The sequence below is a fragment of the Mirounga leonina genome, unplaced genomic scaffold (genome assembly GCF_011800145.1).
Source record: "Mirounga leonina isolate KUSES-001 unplaced genomic scaffold, KU_Mleo_1.0 Mir_98, whole genome shotgun sequence".
In the NCBI taxonomy this organism is placed as follows: Eukaryota; Metazoa; Chordata; class Mammalia; order Carnivora; family Phocidae; genus Mirounga; species Mirounga leonina.
In genome coordinates, this window is record NW_023270921.1 from 6,660,360 (window position 1) to 6,679,764 (window position 19,405).

Sequence of the window (19,405 nt, forward strand, 5' to 3'; positions counted from 1 at the left end):
CTGTCTCTCTGTCTCTCATGAATAAATAAATAAAATCTTAAAAAAAAAAAGAGTAACAAGAGCTCCTCATACCTTTATGGCACTTTACAGTTTACAAAGCCCTTTTGCCTCCATTAATGTGATTCCAACTCGCAGAAGCACTTAAGATGATCTGTATCACAGAAACAAAGAAACTGAGCCCAAGGAAGAAAAGCCTCTTGCCGGGGGTCCCACAGAGCCCAGCTCTCTGGCCTGCGCCCCTCTGCTCTCCAGCTCCAGAAACCTTGCAGCTGCCAGCTTCTGAGGGTGAGGTTGTGGCCCAAGGGAAGCCCGGAGCCACCCTCAGACTCAGTGCCAAGGCAAGATGCTGCCCTTTGGGCCCAGTAAACTGAGCTAGCAGCTGGCATCTGAGGACAAGCTGGCTGGGTCCCCAGGCTGAAAGGGAAGAGAGGCAGAGCCAGAGGATCCCAGACACTGAATCTGAGTGCACAATGGGCTGGTTCACAGAGAAGTCAGATGTGGGTCAGCTACGTGGCCCCAGAGAAGTATGGGGCCAGGAGAGTGGCCGAGAGCTGGGAGGGCTGGATACGGGAGCCCAAGCACTGAGCCCACAGCATGGTGAGAGGGCACTTAGCCTAGGCCAGGCCCAATGCTAAGGGCTGAAGATTCAGGGAGAAAGAAGACCTGACCCTGTCTTTCCTGAGCTTCGGACCCAGAGGAGAGAGACAAGCACACAAATTAGCATAGAACTCACCATAAATACCCTAAGACAGAGGCAGAGTAATTTGGGAAAACAGGGGAGGCCAATTCCAGCGAGGGGAGGGAACCAGGAAAGGCTCTGTGCACGGATTGGGGGCGGCCCACATACACAGTGCCTTAAAGGAGTGAGAAGCAAACGCAAAAATGAGCCTCCAACCATCTCCTGCGTCCCCCGCTACCCACACTGAAGGACCTGGCCAGACGTGTGGCTGACTCCTTGGTTTATGTTTGCAGTTGCTGTTCCTCTGAGGTATGCATGCGTGGGTGCAGGGCTGCTATTTAAAGTTCTGACATGGCGGGTGACCAGAAAGGGACACGGCCCTCTTCCCGCCATCCGTGAGTCCCCTGCAACCTGATCACACCCCTGGGCAGAGCAGGAGAAACACATGCCAAATACCCAGACCAGAAAGAGACAGTCCCTTTAGAAAGCCCTAGGAGTGTTGGTCTTTCTCACCGACGCACCCCTGCACCCAGCAGAGCCTGGCACAACCAAGCACCCACTGAATATCTGTTTCCTGGATGGATAGGCACATGGATGGATGAATGACTGAATATATTCTGAGCAGAACAAAGATGACTTCCTGGAGGGGAATTCTACGCTGAGTGCTAAAGGATGAGAGACAGCAGGGCCCCAAGGGCTGGGGGCAGGGGACAGAAAAGCAGAGACGGGGAAGGCTTCACACAGGAAACAGACGGTCAAGTCCTGGAGGCAAGGGCAAGTGAGAACATTCGGGGAGGCAGCTCAGATGCTTCAGGGCTCAGTGCAGACGCCCCAAGTTGGCAAGTTCCAATCCAGAACATCCCTGTGAACTGAACGCCACAGAGCCATGCGTCCAGGACCTTTCTGACACCACACTATTTCTTCACATCTCTGAGCCCCAAGTTCCCCTCCTCTAGAAGGAAAGCCAGGGAGAACAGCACAATTAACACAGCAGAAATAACCAGGGGTGATCTGCGCCGGAGAAAAGAGTGAGTGACTTGTTCTGTGCATGTGTGTGGGGGGGTATGTGTGGGTTGGGAAGGGGGTGCACAAGATGCAGAACTGGGTGTCAATAATTGGAAGCAACAGATATAAACTTCAGCTCAAGAACGGAAGAAAGACCTTGCTCAAACTCCCCCGTTTCGTCTTCTGCAACCTCCTCCCTTACCCAAACCCTTGCACGCCAAGCGTGCCAAATTAACCTTTGCTGCCCCTCACACACCGCGCCATCTCCTCTCTGGCCTTCTGTTCCAGCATCCCCTGCCCCTGGAGCACATCAGTCCCCTTCCTCTCCTCCGGTATTTCTCTCCAGGCACCTTTCCCAGCTTCCTTAACCTGTGTGCCCACAAAGCTCCTTTATTGCCTCCGCCAGAGCATGAGTGCCGTGTGTGGGGGGGGTTCCAGCTCATCTCATGGGATGAGGGACCCCTAAGGCTCTGCCACTCTGGGACTCTTGCTTGCAGACTGTCTCCTGGCCCCTGGTCCATCCATGGCAACAAGAAACCATGGGTCAACCAGGCAGAAGCATGGCCGGGAGCACTGGAGCAGGATTCCAAAGATCCGTGCCCGGGGGTCCTGGCCGCTCTGACCTCCCAGGATCTGCTCTGTCCACTCAGGTCATGTAGAACCCTGCAATTTGAATGCCTCCCAAGAAGTAGCTGCGGTATGACTACATATAGAAAATGGGGAACAGCAAGTTCTGCCTTGGGCCTTTGCCCATAACCACTAGCACTTTTTCCTCCTGGTCAGAGAGGCCCCTTGTGCAAAGCGCGATCCTCAGAGGCTGATAGGAAGGCCACAGTTGGGACTCTTTTGAGGGCTGACCCTGTATCATGTGAAACACTGCTCTTCAAAAATTGTGAATAGAGGGGCGCCTGGGTGGTTCAGTCGTTAAGCGCCTGCCTTCGGCTCAGGTCATGATCCCAGGGTCCTGGGATCGAGCCCCGCATCGGGCTCCCTGCTCCGCGGGAAGCCTACTTCTCCCTCTCCCACTCCCCCTGCTTGTGTTCCCTCTCTCACTGTGTCTCTCTCTGTCAAATAAATAAATAAAATCTTTAAAAAAAAAAAATTGTGACTAGATATCCTTAAGGCCCTTGTTCACCGGCAAGTCGTGAAACCTGAGGCCCAGAGAGGGTAAAGAACTCTCCCAAGATCACACAGCATTTGTATTATGTCTGTGGCCAGTAGCTCTGTGACTGAAGTGAGGAGCAAAAGGGGCCTAGTCAGACGTCCCTTGGTTTCATTCTCCCTTCCCCATCCTATCACTGCAGTGGCCGTATCTCCTTTTCTAATGCTAGCCAACAGGGGTCAGTCTCCGGTGAAGCCTGGCAGAGAAAGACACCTAGCTCTGCCCAAGGACAGAACCCGATCCTGACCACACCCAGGAGTAAAAAAGCTCCACCACACCTCAATTTCTACTGCCCAGCCAGACAGTCCTGCAGCATGAAAGACAGAGGTCTCCTAAGCAGGGAAATTTAATCCCAGATGCATGTGACAAGGGACACTTCCATGTCCAGAGCAGAGAGAATCCTCTCATGCTTTTGCCTGTCCGGCAGCCTTCTCCCTGGGGAACCACTTCTGGACCATGCAGTTCAGGTAGGACCAACTCTACCGCCTAAATCCAAGTCACCATTGGCCCAGCCAATGAGAACCAAACCTAGGACTTGCCCTGGAATCACCGGGAATAAAGTATATTGTGTCCTCCAGGCTGCCCAGGAAGCAGAATGGAAGCCTGGGGCAGCTGGTGGCTAGAGTGCCAAACGAGGGAAGAACTGCCCACGGAGGAAGCCACCCAGAGGAAGTTCAACTCACAGAGGCAGAATCCTGACAATACCATCTGGGTCCCTGGAACGAGCCAAACCTGAAGCTCTGGGCTGTTCAGTCACGTAAGCCAATACACATCTTTTCTGCTTAGAAGGTTGTGTGCTGCCATTGGGCACGTGCAACGGAAAAGGTCGTGACTTGTAACGGGAGCAAACAAAGCCTGAGAACCTCTACTGCTCCCTTCTAGATGAAGAGCAGAGCGGGCCTAGTGACTCTAGGAGCCCACGTAAGGCGGAGCACAGTCTTCAGGAGGGGAGAGGCTCCTTACCTGTGCTGGCTTGGCCATGGTCTCAGGTTCTGCAGCAGGTAATGCTGTGGAGAAGACAGACCCATGAGATCCGGTCCCCTCCATGCTTTCCCCCAATTTCCTCACCCTCCTTGCCTCCCAAGGGAAGGTATGCTCCCCCTGCTGCTTTCCAGCTGCCCCCAGCCCTTTAGGTTAAATTACACCCAGACCTGCCTCAAGGCCAGACGCATTTTCAGAAGACAATGGATAGGGGCGCCTGGGTGGCTCAGTCGGTTGGGCGACTGCCTTCGGCTCAGGTCATGATCCTGGAGTCCCGGGATCGAGTCCCGCATCGGGCTCCCTGCTCGGCGGGGAGTCTGCTTGGTCCTCTGACCCTATCCCCTCTCATGTGTTCTCTCTCTCTCAAATAAATAAGTAAAATCGTTAAAAAAAAAGAAGAAGACAATGGATAGACTGGCCTGGGTCCACTCACACCAGGATGGGAGAGGGACCTGGAACTGAGAGGGAGACAGGGCATGATCACTGACCACACAACTCCTCCAGGCCGTCCAGGGCACTTTCCCACATGTCCCACTGAATCCTCGTGGCAATCTTTCCCATCATCAGATTCTCCCTTTCCCCAGGGGAGGAAATGGAGGATGGGGAGTAAGGGAGGTTGCATCATCTACCCAAAGGCACACAGCTTAAAACGGAATTCAACAAAGTCCAGATTCCAGAGTCCAAGCTATCTGCACCAAGCATGCTCTACGTCTAAGTCACCAAGAATGGTTCCAGAAGCCAGGGCTTAACGTTCTGCAGATGAGAATGCTCAAAGGGCTCTGGGCCACCTGCTGCAAGTATCTGAAGGGCTAGCGTTCCCATGTAAGTCAATGAGCATTTCTTGAGCATCTGCTCTGATTAGGCACTGCTCTAGGCACTGAGGGTATAGCGATCAATAAAAGAGATTTTTTAAAACTCTTGTTTTTCTGCAGCTTACTCTATAACAGGGAAGAATAACAAATGCATATGGCAAAAAGTAAGGAGAAAAGACAACGCTTGGTCGTCAGGGGAGAGTGACAAGCAGTAGAAGCCCAGGCCAAGTGGTCAGAGGATCATCAACCATGTGGCTACCTAGGGGTGTGTGGTCAAAGGACTGGGGCGGCTAACGCGGCAGCAGGAAATGGGGGCCGGGGACCAGTGCCTGAGGCCACGGTAAAGGCTCTGGATTCCTCCCCGTGAGGACAAACAGGACAGAGGATCTTATCAAGGGAGGGTGTAGGAGACAGGGTTTAGAGGGAAGAAATCAACAAAAATGTCTTACACCTAAAAAGAAATGGAGAAAGGGCCGTCACTGGCTTGGGAAGATGGAAGAGAAGGGGGCGCGGGCCGGTGAGCACTCTCAGCAGGAAGAGCAGGAAGGCAAAGGTGGAAGTGAAGCAATTTTCCCAGGACAAGAGGGGAAAGAAGGGCCAGTGCTTTCCATTTCAGTCAGGGCTGTACCATTTGATCTTTTTAAGCCATGTCTATGTATTACTTTTTTAAAAGTAAGAATAATAAACTCTATCTGGCTTATTCAGTAAGACCTACAAGGAGCTGAACTAGAAGAGGAGAAACCAGGGCGGAAAGCTCAGTGCTTTCCAGTTCTCCACATACCCGCCACCAAAAAACAAAAACAAAACCAACACCGTAGGGGAAATCGGCCCTTCTTGACCTCAGCCCATAACCCTGCTGGAGACGGTGCGACACAGCGGGGAGAACACAGGTTTTGGAGTCCGATGGACAATCGCTTCTCAGCCTTTTGGCTAAGATCAAGTGTGGAGTCAGATGGACAGAACTGGATTCAACTACATTTTGTCACTTATTAGCTCCATGACCTCGGGCACATTGCTCATCTCTGAGTTCAAGGTCACCTCAAGTACAAAACTGGGGCTTTCCCTTTCCTGCCTTGTAGGGCTGTTGGAGGATGAGACATTAACATATGTCAAGGGCAGAGCCCAGGACGCCAGGCATTCACTGTACTGGCGGCAAGTTCTGACCGGGCTTTGTAGTGTTTGTCCTTAGCTCCAGCGCCCAATCATGAGTCCCCCAAACTGCAGTCAGCAGACAGACAGGAGGTGGGGCTGGGGGTGAAGGGCAGAGGACAGAGATCTGCCTGCAACCCCAGCAGAGCTGGAGGAAACCCTGCTGTTTCCCTGACAACCAGGGGCCCCTCTGTACAAATGTGCAACTCTTCCCAGAAAGTGGAAATTCCCCCCGCAGGGGGCGGGGAATCACATCTACTCCAGGGTCTGGCCAGGCTCCGGCTTCCCCGGCCTGGGGCATGGTGTGGGCTGGGGATGAGGGACCCCCCAAGGCGAGCACAGCAACAGGGACCAAAGGAGGCCCGGGAAGTCCCCTGGGCAGGGTGGGCTGAGGCCTGTCACCTGCACCTCCAGTCTGGAAGCGTTTTCCTTTGGCCTTGTTGCTGGAAACTTCAGCTGCTGGCTGCAGCCCAGGACCATCTGGACAAGAGCCTCTTTCCAAGGAGAGACGGCTTAGAGGAAGGGCCTCTGAGTCTTTGGGAAAACATTCTCAGTTCAGAGAGCAGTTTACATGGGCTTCATGCGAGTGCAGGTCTCGTGTACACACAAGCTTCTTCCAGAACTAGATCTGGAGACTGCAGTTCCAACAGCCCCTCCTCTGTGGGCTCAGGGAAGCTCAGGAGGTAACCACAGCAGTGCCGTTTACCTGGCTTTGCAAGGGTCTCTGCTCCCTCCCAGAGCAACCCGGACCCTACCTCTCAAATTGGCTGAATAAATGTTTTATATACAATGTTTCAGAATCCCAGAGGGCTCTTAACCATCCACTACATCAGGCCCCTCATTTTCTGGGTGAGGTAAAGACATCTCAGGGAGAATAAGTGACTTGCCAAGGCCCAGACCGTGGACAGTATCTGTGCCTCCGAGCCCCAGGTCAAAAGCCCCCACACAACCATGGACTCTGGCTGCAACAGGAGATTAGGAAGAGGCCAAAGAAAAAGACCTAGGTCTGGTTCCCAATCTGTCTGTAACCTCAGACAAGTCAGGTTCCCTCTCTGGACCTCAGTTTCTTCATCTATAAGATGGGGATAATATCACTCTCTCTTTGGGAAAATCCAGAGTGGATGAGAAAGGTTTTTATAGATTCCAACCATGGATTTTCACAGCAGAATCTCAGAATATCAGTCCCAGGAGGGGTCTTCCCCAAATCTCCCCCTTATCCAATATGCAAGTTTTATCATCCTGGCTGAAACAGCTTCTCAAGACTGGCAGGTGTGGCCACTCTAAACCTGTGCCTCTCTCCTCCGAGGAACCCTGAACCTCTTCGGACCTGGATATCCATGAGGGTTCATCCTGGCTGATCATTCCAGAAATCCATTCTAGGGTAGAGTCTCCTAGTGGCTTTGGGCTACTGTGGCCAGCCCCTGCCTTAGTTCTTTAGCCCACAAGCAATCATGTTTCCTTCCTTTCCCTCTGGGACCTCCAGATTGATTCCAGGAGGAACGCTCTGGGGGAGAGAACCACCACTTGTGGCTTGCTGCTGACCAAGTGCAAGAGTTGGGGAAACCAAGAACTGGACAGGGGAAGGGTCTTGTCCAACTCATGTAAGAGGCATGGGCTTTGAGGTCGGGCCTAGCTGTGAGTCACAGCTCTGCCCCCTCACCCCCGTTTGTGATTTAGGTAAATTGCCTTCACTGAATCTCAATTTCCACATCTGCAAAATGCACATAAAAATTATCTCCAAGTACTGATAAACAAATGAAACAGCAGATGAAGAGCCCTAAGCCCAGTGCCTATTACGGAGTAAAGGCTCAAGAAATGAAAGCTTTTATTATGATAAACCCAAACGTTTACAAGGGAGGCAGCCTGGCATCATAATAAAGAATGCAGGCTTTGCAGTCCTGGCCTGAGTTCAAATTCAGACATTCCAGAAAATTCCTAGTTCGTGACCTAGGGCAAGTTCTGTCATTTCTCTCTGACTCAGTGTCTTCATCTAGGAATTGCTAATCCTAAGGTTTTCTGTGAAAATTCAATGGGCTAATGCAGGTAAAATACTCAGCATGGCCAGAAAACATTAAATGTCTAATGAGTGGTGGCTTCTGTCATCCCAGTCACAGAAAGTTACAACTTTCTAACTTTTTTTTTTTACCTTGTCCTTTTCTGTTGCATGTGTGATGCGTATCAAGTTACAGACACATGTTAGGGGTTCAGGCTGACAGGTGAGCACAATCAGGAGTCTGGCATCACGGAATGAAGCAGACAGAGGAGAGAGGGGATATCAGACGCAACAGAAACACCAGCCTAAGAAAAAGCATTTCTGTCCTCTAAAGCTATCTTGCATGCTTTGGAGGAATAGAGCGTGCTTTTAGGGTGGGAGGAGATGCTGAGTGTAAGGGGGTGAAACCAGATATGTGTGGGGAAAGCAATTGGAGAAAAATAAAAAAATAACATGGAAGGTCATGCAAAAACTCACCCAGACCTCTGTGCTGCAGGAGAGCCCAGGGGACTCTAACTTGAGCTGAGTCACTGCTTGCCCACGTGATCCCAGTGACCCCCTTAATGTAGGCCCTTGCAGCTCAGCTTTCAAGGCCCACGACATCCTTCCTGATTTATCTGCCTTCCCCTCTTTCCTCTTCACCCCCATCCCCAAGCCAAGAACCTCTTCCACCACCATTTTCTATCCAGCCTTCGAGCATCAAAACCAGTGCTTTTCGATTCTGGCTTCATTAATCCCACCTGGGGAGTTTTTCCAATTTACCAAAGCGTAAGATCAACCCTCCGAGATTCTGATTCATCAGTTCTGGGGTGAGGCCTGAGCTTTGGTAATTTTTAAAAATTTTTCTAGGTGATTCTCCCAACTCTTCCAGGAAGCCAAAAGGGATTTCTCTCTCCTCTGAAGCCCCACAGTACTCAGAAACCACCTTACATTTGACTGGCTTGGATTCAACCATTGCGGATCTACCATTCCTTGAGTAGATGGAGGCTGCCTGCCTCCAGGTATTCTAGGAAAAAAAAATCTCTACTTCCAACTCTCCAGGTTATGATTCCAGTCTGTCTGAGCAATTTTACAGCTCAGTAATTTGTAGGTAAATGGTGGTAATGTAAAATAATTCTTACAGACATGCTCATACTGTTCTATTTGGTGACAGCCCAATTAATCTCCCTCCCCTTTGACCAGAAAAACCAGTCTGCCTCCATTTGCACATTCCTTTTAATAAAAGTGTCTACTTATTTTCTTTCAAGCTGGCCATAACATCTGCCTGTCCAGTCATTAGTAGGTGAGTAGAATCAAATCTTTGGCACATGATAATTTTTCTATCTTTTGAATCATAACTTTACTGTCTTTCTTAAAAATTACTGTGTCTGCTTCTTTGCTGCTCCCATGACCACAGGGTGGCTTATAAGGATTATTGGGTGAAACACACTGAGTTGTTTTAATGCCTCTTTAGTGACCCCCCTGGAGGGGGGGAAATCACATAATAAAAGAACATCCAGCCTAGGGGTCTTCAAAGTGTGCTTTATTCCTCATTATATAGCCAGGAGAGGAAATAACTTGAGGGGTTAAGTATAATTTGTCCAATGTGATAAAGAAAATTAGTGATTAAACAGGAGCTCATTTTTCAAAAAAGTATTTACTGAGCATGTCCGTTGGTAGGAGATAGGGGAGGAATAAAAAATGAGACAGACGAGTCTCCCACCCACACAAAGCTGGCAATCTACTGCCGTAATCTGTCATTGCTTTGATCCTATGTACCACCAGTAACCAAGGAAAAAAAATGGAGTATTCATCATGATAAAAATATATTTTATAAGCATGAGATTAAAAGCATATGTAATAAGAGGCCTAATAGTTTCTTCCAGAAAATCATCTTAGTGCCTCCCAGGATGTGTGCACCGGACTTCAGAGGCCCCTGGCCTATAAGGTCATGATCCTTCCCCGCCCCCAGCCTGCAGGAAGACACCAGGACCAGCCCCACCGTCCTCCAGGAGCTAGCCTCTGATGAAGCCCAGGTAAATGCCATTCCTGGCCCTGTGCCTGGGCACCCCCCCCCCCCCCCCCCCCCCCCCCCCCCCCCCGGCTCCCGCCCCGGGGGACCCCCCGGAAACCCCCCCCCCCCCCCCGGGCCCGGGCCCCCCCCCCCCCCCCCCAGCTCCAGACACTCGGGTTTCTTAGAGAGCAGTGTCTTTCCCTCTCCTGACCCAGAACCATTGATCTCTGGGCTGGGCAAGGCCCCAGGAGATCATCAGGTTGCCCCAGGCTTGGAACTGGATGGGCCCGGGTTTGAATCCCAGCTCAGGTCACTTTTGTGAGGCAGACAAGCGTCGTGTCTAACAGGACAGAGGCTGCAGCCACCCTGCCTGGGACTGAAGCCTGACCTGCTCTTTAGGAGCTGTGTGGCCTTGGGCAAGTACTTAACCTCATATGTAAAACAGGATAAAAATAGCGCCTATCTCAGAGGAGTCGTGGTGAGGATGAAAAGAAGACACACCTAGAGCTTAGACGTGGCCTTGACACACAGGAAAGACATGGGCATTTAGTAGTATTTCTCCCCTAAACTTTTGAGGGCTGACTTTCCACATCTGCAAAATGGGCATGGTAGCAGCATCCAATCTACCAAGGGTTCAGCCAGGGCCTGGCAAGTTGGAAGGTTCGGTAAGTAACGGAGGTTATGATTTAATTATTATTTAAGAGGTACCAGGACACCCGTTTTACAGATGAGGAACCTGAGGCTCAGGGCACCACACCCTTTCCACGATTACAGCAGCAGCACCGGCCTCTCTGTGCACAAGTACCAGCCTCGTCTTCCTTTGACAGGTGCGCAGTCTGAGGCTCAAAGAACCCGAAGACGGTCCTTCCTCCTTAGCCAGTCTCTGTGGGAGCTTCTCAATTCCAGGAAGAAAGGAAATGCAGTGTGGCCAGGATTCCAAGCCAAGAAGTTTATAAGCATAAAGGATCCCCCCCCCCCCGCCCCCGCAAGACTTCCTCTCCTCTGTTGCGGGGGCGGCTGGGGTGCAGATAAGACCCGGACTTGCATACTCAGAAATCAGGGTACAGACCACATCCTGCACTTTGTCCCCACCCAGGAAGTATCTTGGTGAAGCTGGGTGGGGTGAGGCTAAGTGATACCCCTGGGCCTCCCCAGAAAATCCTAGAATAATGCAACATCAACAGTCATGGAGCCCCAACCCACTTTACCAGCTGGGTGCCCTGGGCACATCTCTTGCCCCTCTAGGGAGGAAGGAACTAAGGCCTAGAGGGGCAGGTGTGCCCAGGGACCCTGGCTACTCAGAGGCAGGGCAGAGCCTGGGGCCAGGGCTGGAGCCTGGTGGCCCAAGGCTCCTCCTGGGTGCTGCAGTGCAGATGCTCCAGACGCTGGCAGCGCCCCAACACTGCAGAGCGTTCCCCACCCCTTCCCAGGGTCAGCTCCGATAGGCAAGGTCCTGCACTTCCCAAGGACAGCCCCCTCTCTGCACACTGGTATCCACATTCTGCCCCAGCAAGAGCTATGGCCCTAACCCAGAAACCGCAAATATTTTCTGAATCCAAGCAGCCAGTACCTTGGGAACAAAGGGTGGAAGGCAAAGGAAGATGGATGAGTGACTGTCACAGCTGCAGAGGGGGATGCAGGCCTGGGCCTCCCTCCCCAGCCCCACCCAACTCTCAGAATCCTAAGTCTTTCGAACAGTTGAATCCTAGAATACCAGCGCTGGAAGTGGCAGCCGGTTTAGCAGCCTTTGCTACTGATGGTTAATGAAGGTCCAGGCAGGGAAGAACCTTGCCCCAGGACCCCTCCAGGACCTGGAACGGTAACCCTGCTTTCCACAGACTCCCAGGCCAGTGCCCTCTGCCTGGCACAGGGCCTGCCAGCCAGAAGGGCAGGGTTTTTATGGGAGCTGCAGCTGGAACGGTCATTCACCTGGAAGGGCAAAGCAGGACAGGATATCCCTTCAGGGTCGGTGGGGCCAGCAATTTCAGGTGTGCTTTGGGTGCGACAGGAGGGGGAAGTGAGTGAAAAGGGCAGACTGAGGAAACCAGAATCCTTTCACCAACCCCGGAGCCATATGTCCAAATTTGGAATTGTCAGAAAGACCCGCGCGGGGGTTTAGAGAAAGGGAGGGGTAGGAAGGAAGCAAAGGCAGGATTCTCTTCCCAAAGGATCCCTCCCCTCCCCTCACAGGGCCTACAAGGGTAGCCCAGGCTTCCCAAGCCTGCAATCAAGACTTCCCAAACTTGAAATGATTCCTTGCAGCTGACAAATAAATCAATTTTAAGGGCAGCCATCATTTCCACGGAGAGGGGCTGGGTTTATCAGCTCTGGACTTGGAAGAGTAAGCTGAGACTCGGAGAGGGAAAGCTACTGATTCAAGGTCACACTGCAAGTCGATGGTGGAGCTGGGATTGGATTCAGGGTATTTCAGTCCCATGCTGGTATTCTGGGAGTTATCTGAAGACCTAAGTTTTGGGAAGGCCTAAACTGGGCTTCCGGAGAGCAGGAAGAAGGGTGGGGCGTCTGCCCTTAGGGCCCAGCTGCTTTCAAGTCTCCTTCAGGCCAGCGGTGGTCCAAAGGGGACGGGAGGGTCCCTCGGGTGTGAACCAGCCAGTTCCCCACGGGTCTGCACACCGAGAGCCCTCCCCCGCAACAACACACACAAACCACTTCACAGGCGGCTGGAGGGTCTGCCTCTTCCTGCAGCCTCGGTCTTTGGCCTCAGCCACGCCCTTCCCTGCGGGTCCTTAGACCCCCGTCCTGCTCCCCCCAACCCCAGGTCTTCTAAGTCTCTCCAGCCCCCGACCCCTCCCAAAGCACGGCCAGCATCCTGCGCTGCCTCCGCCCGAGAGCCCCCGGCCCCTAGACTACACCCGCCGCAGAGTCCGGCCCCCCTCCCCTCCCCTGTTCCCCTCCCCTCCCCCAGCCTTCGCTTCTGCGCCCGCCACCCTAGATTTGTTCCACTGCGCTCCCCCAGACACATTCAGCCCGCGACCCTCTCGGGTGCCCGCCCCCGCGGCCCCCCACCTGCCCGCGCCCCGCCCCGGAGCCCCGCGGGAGGCACGGGTCAGCGATGACTGGGCGTTTATCGCTCGTCCCCGCGTCCCTGCAGCCCTCGGGGGGTGCGGGGGGCTGATGCGATCCCCTCTCCCGCCGCAACGCACTCACCGCGCGGCGGAGGCTTCCTGTCGCGACCGGGCAGACGCACGCGCGGACGCGGAGCTCGCGGGGTGGGAGCCCGTTAGCCGAGCAGAAGCAGCCGTCGCAGCGCGGGGCGGACCTGGAGGACAGCTGGCGGCTCCGGGGCCGGACACGTGGCGCGCAGAGGCCAATCGGGCTCGCCCCGCCTTCCCTCCTCCATCCCCACCCCCCAAGTTCATTCGCTCCTGGAATCTTAGAATGTCACCGGCCGAGAAGGGCCCCGCCAGGAGAACCTACGTCAGTGCTCAGACCCCGGCCGGGACCTAAAGAAGGCAGGGGGATTTGGCCAAGGACACATGGCCACTCAGAGCCAGAAGGCAGGGCTTCCGAGTCCCTGATCTGGACATTTCCCCCCAAATTCCTGCCACTCGCCAAAGCTTTGTTGAGAAACAGAACGTTGAGGCTTGACAAAATTGAGGCCAACCACTTTATCTGCCTGATCAGATTACATTCCACCAGGCTGGTGACATTACTCACCCACTTTGCGGAGCAGGAGAGCCCAGAGACGTCCAGTTATTTGACCAATGTGGCACAGCTAGTAAGTTGTGGAGCTGGGATTCGAACCTGGTCTAGTGACTCCAAAGGGATGCTTATTCGAGCTTGGCTCTGGGGAGTGCATAGTTCAGAGGAAAGGCAAAGAGACCAGCAGTTAAATTCTAGGGCTGTGTGGAAAATGCTAGAACACAGAAAATGATAAACTATTTGGGAATCCAGAGGAAACAGAATGATTGTCCCCCAGGGTATTTGTTAAGACTTCCTGGAGGAGGTAGTCCTGCAGCAAAGGTGGGTAGTATCTCCCATCCCCTACACCGCCTTAGAAGTTCTGCTTTGGTGAAAAGATAGACCTATGGCAACCCTGGGCTGCCATTCACCTGCTTAGTTTGCATGGGCAAGACACTTAACTGCTTTGATTATCAACTTGCTCATTCAAAAGATAGCGATAATCAAAGCTTTTTCCAAGGGTTGTCCTCAATCCGTCACTAGTTCAGAGTCCTCTAAGCATCCCACAAGGAGACCTGGTTGGAAAGTATGTCCTTTCATCTATTTGTAGGGGCCAAGGCAGGCTGCTCCAAGATAGACCACTTTGGCATGAAGATTATTTTGAGTTAAAACCAGATTCAGGAAGAGCTCTTTACCCTCCCCTCAACTGCCTAAATTTACATAGGAAAGAGCCTGTACCAAGAAGAGAACTCCTTTTAAAAGATTTATTTGTTTGAGAGAGAGAGAGAGAGTGCGTGCTTGCAGAGTGGAAGGAAGAGCAGAGGGAGAGGGCGAGAATCCTTGAGCAGACCCCCCCCCCACTGAGGTGGAGACCAACAGGGGGCCAATCCTAGGACCCCAAGATCATGATCTGAGCCAAAATCAAGAGATGAATGCTCAGAAGCACCTGGGTGGCTCAGTCGGTTAAGTGTCTGCCTTCAGCTCAGGTTGTGACCCAGGGTCCTGGGATCAAGCCCCTCATCGGGCTCCCTCCTCAGTGGGGAGCCTGCTTTTCCCTCTCCCTCTGCCGCTCCCCCTGCTTGTGCTCTCTCTCTCTGTCAAATAAAAAAATTTTTTTTTAAAAAAGAGTTGGGTGCTCAACCGACTGAGCCACCCAGGCACCCAAGAAGAGAACTTTTAACAAGACATTCCAATTTACCTAAGAAACTTATCTTCATAACAGGGCAAACTTTATTTTCCAGACATCTCTCACCTTCCTGCTAATGGTCTTCCTCAGATCCCTACCCACCTCCTTAGCTCATATAAGTGTCATGTTGCCTCAACGTCTAGAATTTCCATGTCTGTATGGATTCCCCTTACATATGAAACTAAATTTGATTTTCTCCTGTTAATCTGTTTCATATCAATTTGATTCTTAATCCAGCTAGAAGGATCTTGAAGGGCTGGGGAATTTTTTCCTCCCCAACATATTCATTCCCCCAACAAAATGTATTGAGTCCTGGCTGCATGCCAGGCACTGAGCTGGGAGACTGAAGTGAACACATAGGAAGTGGGGCCCTGACCTACCCACATGGAGCATTCACTCTCACAGAAGACAGATGGTTAGGTCATTGTTACAATAAAGTTTGGAGAGTGGTAATCTATAAACTATAAAGTGCAAAGCTAGCCCACAGCAGATGAACCCAGCCCAATCTGGGCATCTAAATGAGAGTGATGTTAAGTTGTGACCAGAAGGATGAATGGAATCTAGCAGGAGGCTAAGAAAAAATTAACATAATTACCTTATGATGAGATCTGTTCAAAATAAAACCGCTGGCCCAAAACAGTGTCATTGAGACTGAATTCACAAACCGTGGCCTGGGGATTAATCCCTAATCTGTTTCAACCTCCCCCAGAAATGTAGTCTTAACCGGTCAATCAGGAATTTTTCAATCAGTGCCAGTGAATCTGCCATTGGGGCCCTCCAGAGAAAGATGAGATAATTTGCAGGGTAATTGCTCAATGAGAGGGGGAGATTTGAACAACAACGTGGAAGAGGTAAGGAAGGTAGCCGAGCTGTAGGAAGAGTCTCTCAGCCAGAGGAAACAGCTGGAGCAAATGCTTGGAGGCAGGAGTAGGCCTGGAATGTTCCAGGAAGAGCAAGGAGGCCAGTGTGGCTGGAGTGGAGTGAGGGGGAGGGAGAGTACAGGGAGAGCAGAGATAAGGAGGGACCAAATCAAATGGGGGTGGGGGAGGGGGCTTGTGGGTCCTCGTAAGGACTTGGTCTTTTACTCTGAGGCATCTGGGGAGCTACTCAGAGTGCTGAGTAGAGGGGGGACATGACATTTATTTTCTTCTTTCTTTGGGAGTAAAATTCATGCAACATAAAATTAACCATTTTAAAGTGAACAATTTTGTGACATTTAGTACATTCACATTCTTATCTAACCACCACCTCTGCATAGTTCCAAACCAGTTTCATTCCCCTAAAAGAAAACCCGAACACGTTAAGCAATTACTCTCCATTCTCCCCTCCCCCAGTCCCTGGAAACCACCAATTTGCTTTCTGCCTTCATGGATTTGTCTATTCTGAACGTGTCATACAAATGAAATGGTACTATGTGTGGCCTTTCGTGTCTGGCTCCTTTCACTTCACATAGTTGTATTAGGGTTCTCCAGAGAAACAGAACCAACAGGGTATATAGAAATAGATATAGGAGGAGATTTATTATAGGAATTGGCTCAGGCAGTTTATGGAGGCTGAGAAGTCCCATAATCTGCTGTCTGCAAATTGGAGAACGAGGAGGGCCAGTGGTGTGATTCTGCTGGAATCTGCAGGCCTGAGAATAGGGGAGGTGGGGGTGTGAGGGCAGGAAGATATACATCCCAGCTCAAGAAGAGAGAGAGCTGAATTCACCCTTTCTTTGCCATTTGTTCCATTTGGCCCTCGATGGATTGCATGATGCCTGACCACATTGATGAGGGCAGTTCCTTAGTCTACTGGACCCCAGTGCTAATCTCTCAGTGAATCAAATGCTAACCATCATGGACACACCCAGACAGGATGTTTTATCAGCTCTCTGGGCATCCCTTAGCCCAGTCAAGATGACATGTAAGATTAACCATCATGACAATGGTCTTGAAGTTCCTCCTCTGTGTTGACACATATGTCCGTAGTTTATTCTTTTTATGGCTGAATAATATTTTATTGCACATATATATCACCTTTTGCTTATCCATTCATCAGCTGATGGACATTTAGGTTGTTTCCTCTTTTTGGCCATTGTGAACAGTGCTGCTATCAACATTTGTGTACAAATACTGGTGTGAGAACTTGTTTTCTTTTTTAAAGATTTTATTTTATTTATTTGACAGAGAGAGAGAGAGACAGCTAGAGAGGGAACACAAGCAGGGGGAGTGGGAGAGGGAGAAGCAGGCTCCCGGCCAAGCAGAGAGCCCGATGCGGGGCTTGATCCCAGGACCCTGGGATCATGACCTGAGCCGAAGGCAGACGCATAACGACTGAGCCACCCAGGTGCCCCAAGAACTTATTTTCAATTCTCTTCCATATTTACTAAGAGTGGAATTGCTAGTCTGTATGGTAATTCTATATTTAACTGTTTGAGGAACTGCTGAGCTGTTTCCATCAGCAATGCACAGGGTTCTCCATGTCCTTGCCAACACTTTGTTATTTTCCGTTTTTTATTTTTTGTTTTTAATGCCATCCTAGTCAGTGTGAAATGTTATCTTGTGATTTTGTGTTCTGTTTTTATAATTGAAGTGTAGCTGAATCTTTTCTTTTCTTTTGGTATCTCCTGATTTTGATTTGCATTCCTCTAATGACTAATGATGTTGAACACCTTTCCATGTGCTTATTGGCCATTTGTACATACATCCTCTCTGAAGAAATGTCCTTCACCCATTCAAGTTATTCAAGTCCTTTACCCATTGTAGTTTTTTTTTTTTTCCTGTGCTCATCTTTAAATTGGGTTGTCCTTTTGTTGTTGAGTTGTAAGAGCTCTTTATATATTGTGGAGATGATATATTTCTGTGTAAAGAATACTGAATACTAACGGGGGGCAAGCATAGGAGCTGGAGATCTGGTAGGAGGCTTTTGGAGTAATCTGGGTGAGAGATGCTGGTGGCTCAGCCAGAGTGGCATAAATGGAGTCAGTGAGAAGTGGTTAGAGACTGGATATACTTCAAGGTAAAATTAACATGATTTCTGGAAGGACTGGATATAAGATGAGAGACAGAGAGGGGAGCCAAGAATGCGTTAAGCGTCTGCCTTCGGCTCAGGTCATGATCCCAGGGTCCTGGGATCCAGCCCCGCATCAGGCTCCTTGCTCTGCAGGAAACCTGCTTCTCCCTCTTCTACTCCCCCTGCTTGTGTTCACTCTCTCACTGTGTCTCTCTCTGTCAAATAAATAAAATAAAATCTTAAAAAAAAAAAAAAAAGAGTTTTGCTGCAAAGGCCGGCAAAGAAAATGGGGCATCCTTGGCAGGGGGTGGGGATCAAGAGGAGGATTTTGGTTGGTTTATTTGTTTAGGATTGGTGACATCACAGCATATTTGTGAGCTGATGGGAATGATCAGATAGAGTGAAGAAATGAAGAGAGAGAGAAGCGATATTTGGAGAGAGAATGGGATCTAATGGGCAAGTGTAGGGGCTGCTAGTATCCTTCATTTGCAGTAAAGATGACTGAAGTTCAGAGAAAATATGGCATTTGCCCACAGTCAGCCCTGACGACTGAGGCAGGATTAAAAGCCTGGTCCCCTTGACTGCTGAGCCCAGACCCTTATTCCCTGAGCTGCAGAAGAAAGGCTAATAGACTGCTCATCTCATTTCTGGGAATCAGTCCTAAGCAAATAATTTGAAATACAGAGAAAGCTCTTGAGGTCCCACACGGTATTTTTAACCACAGAAAGGAACAACGTAAACATCCAGGGGCCGTGGAATAGCAAGTAAACATAGGTCACATAACCTCACTGGCTGGCGGACACAAAGCCTGAAGGAGGCAAATGTGGGACGGAAACACGCTAAGATGACTTCAACTTTTTGGTGCTGTTCCAAGCCCCTTCCTACATAGAGTGGCCCTTCTAAAGTGTTTGTAAGAGAGACAATATGGTGTGGAGATGTGGGCAGAACAATGGACTGGGATTCCAGACTCTCTCCCCTCCTTTATCTGCGCTGTAGTTTCTCTGATTTCAGAGGAGAAATGTTCCAGATCTCGGGGTTGCCCTCTGGGAAAGCTGCAAGTGGTCAGATAATGCCACCTGCTGGCAGATTCCAGTTCTGCCGGCCTCCATCAGGAGAGTGTGCCCGGTGTGGCGCATTCCCATTCTCACTTTGACCAAAGGAAGGAACCCCCAGGGGTTACTGTTCACAGGGCCACCAGGAAGACCTTCTTCTTCCACAAGAAAGTCCTGTCTCAGTGCCTGGTATTCCTCTGAAAGGCTTGGGGATTGCTCCTCTCTGTGGGAAAGAACATAAGGAGTTTCTAACCACTTGGCATGAAGCAGATTTTCCCCTATAGGGTCTCAGTGATGTGAGGACACTTAGTTTTGAGCAGGCAGGTCACTTGGAGGGTGGAGAGATGGAGAAACAGCAGGCAAACAAAAAATAGGCTTAAAAACCACAGAATCACTTTTCTAATGATTTTTGTTTCTCTGGTTTCTCTTATTGTAAAAATATTGAGTGTAAATAATCAAAAGATGAAAATAATTTAAAGCCATAATCCTATAGTCCGAAGGTAACTTACAGCAACATTACGATTAACATCATTCTTCTATTTGTAACAACAATAACAGCAATAATTATAATTGCCACACTGCTGGAGCATTTACATGCCACACACGTATACTTTCATTCACAAAAACCTGGAACTTACCGTAAATATTATTTTATCTTTGATACACCTTAATTTGTTGTGGACACTGTTTTGTGTGATTAAATATTCTCCAAAACATTGAAAATAACTATATCAAATTCCATTCCATGGTAATAGTA

The 19,405-nt window shown here is 50.4% G+C and overlaps 1 protein-coding gene across 2 annotated transcripts in view; it reads right to left on the reverse strand.

Moving 5' to 3' along the window:
• Positions 1–13,105, reverse strand: part of LOC118006675 (annexin A6) — a 45,670-nt gene extending 32,565 nt beyond the window's left edge. For both annotated transcript variants that reach the window (XM_034999413.1, XM_034999412.1), the window contains exons 1-2: positions 12,943–13,105; positions 3,810–3,853 (exon numbers count right to left, since the gene is read on the reverse strand). In XM_034999413.1, the coding sequence (XP_034855304.1) occupies positions 3,810–3,827 (18 nt within the window). In that variant the 5' untranslated portion in view covers positions 3,828–3,853; positions 12,943–13,105. The remainder of the gene's footprint in view (positions 1–3,809; positions 3,854–12,942) is intronic.
• Positions 13,106–19,405: the final 6,300 nt, after the last annotated feature.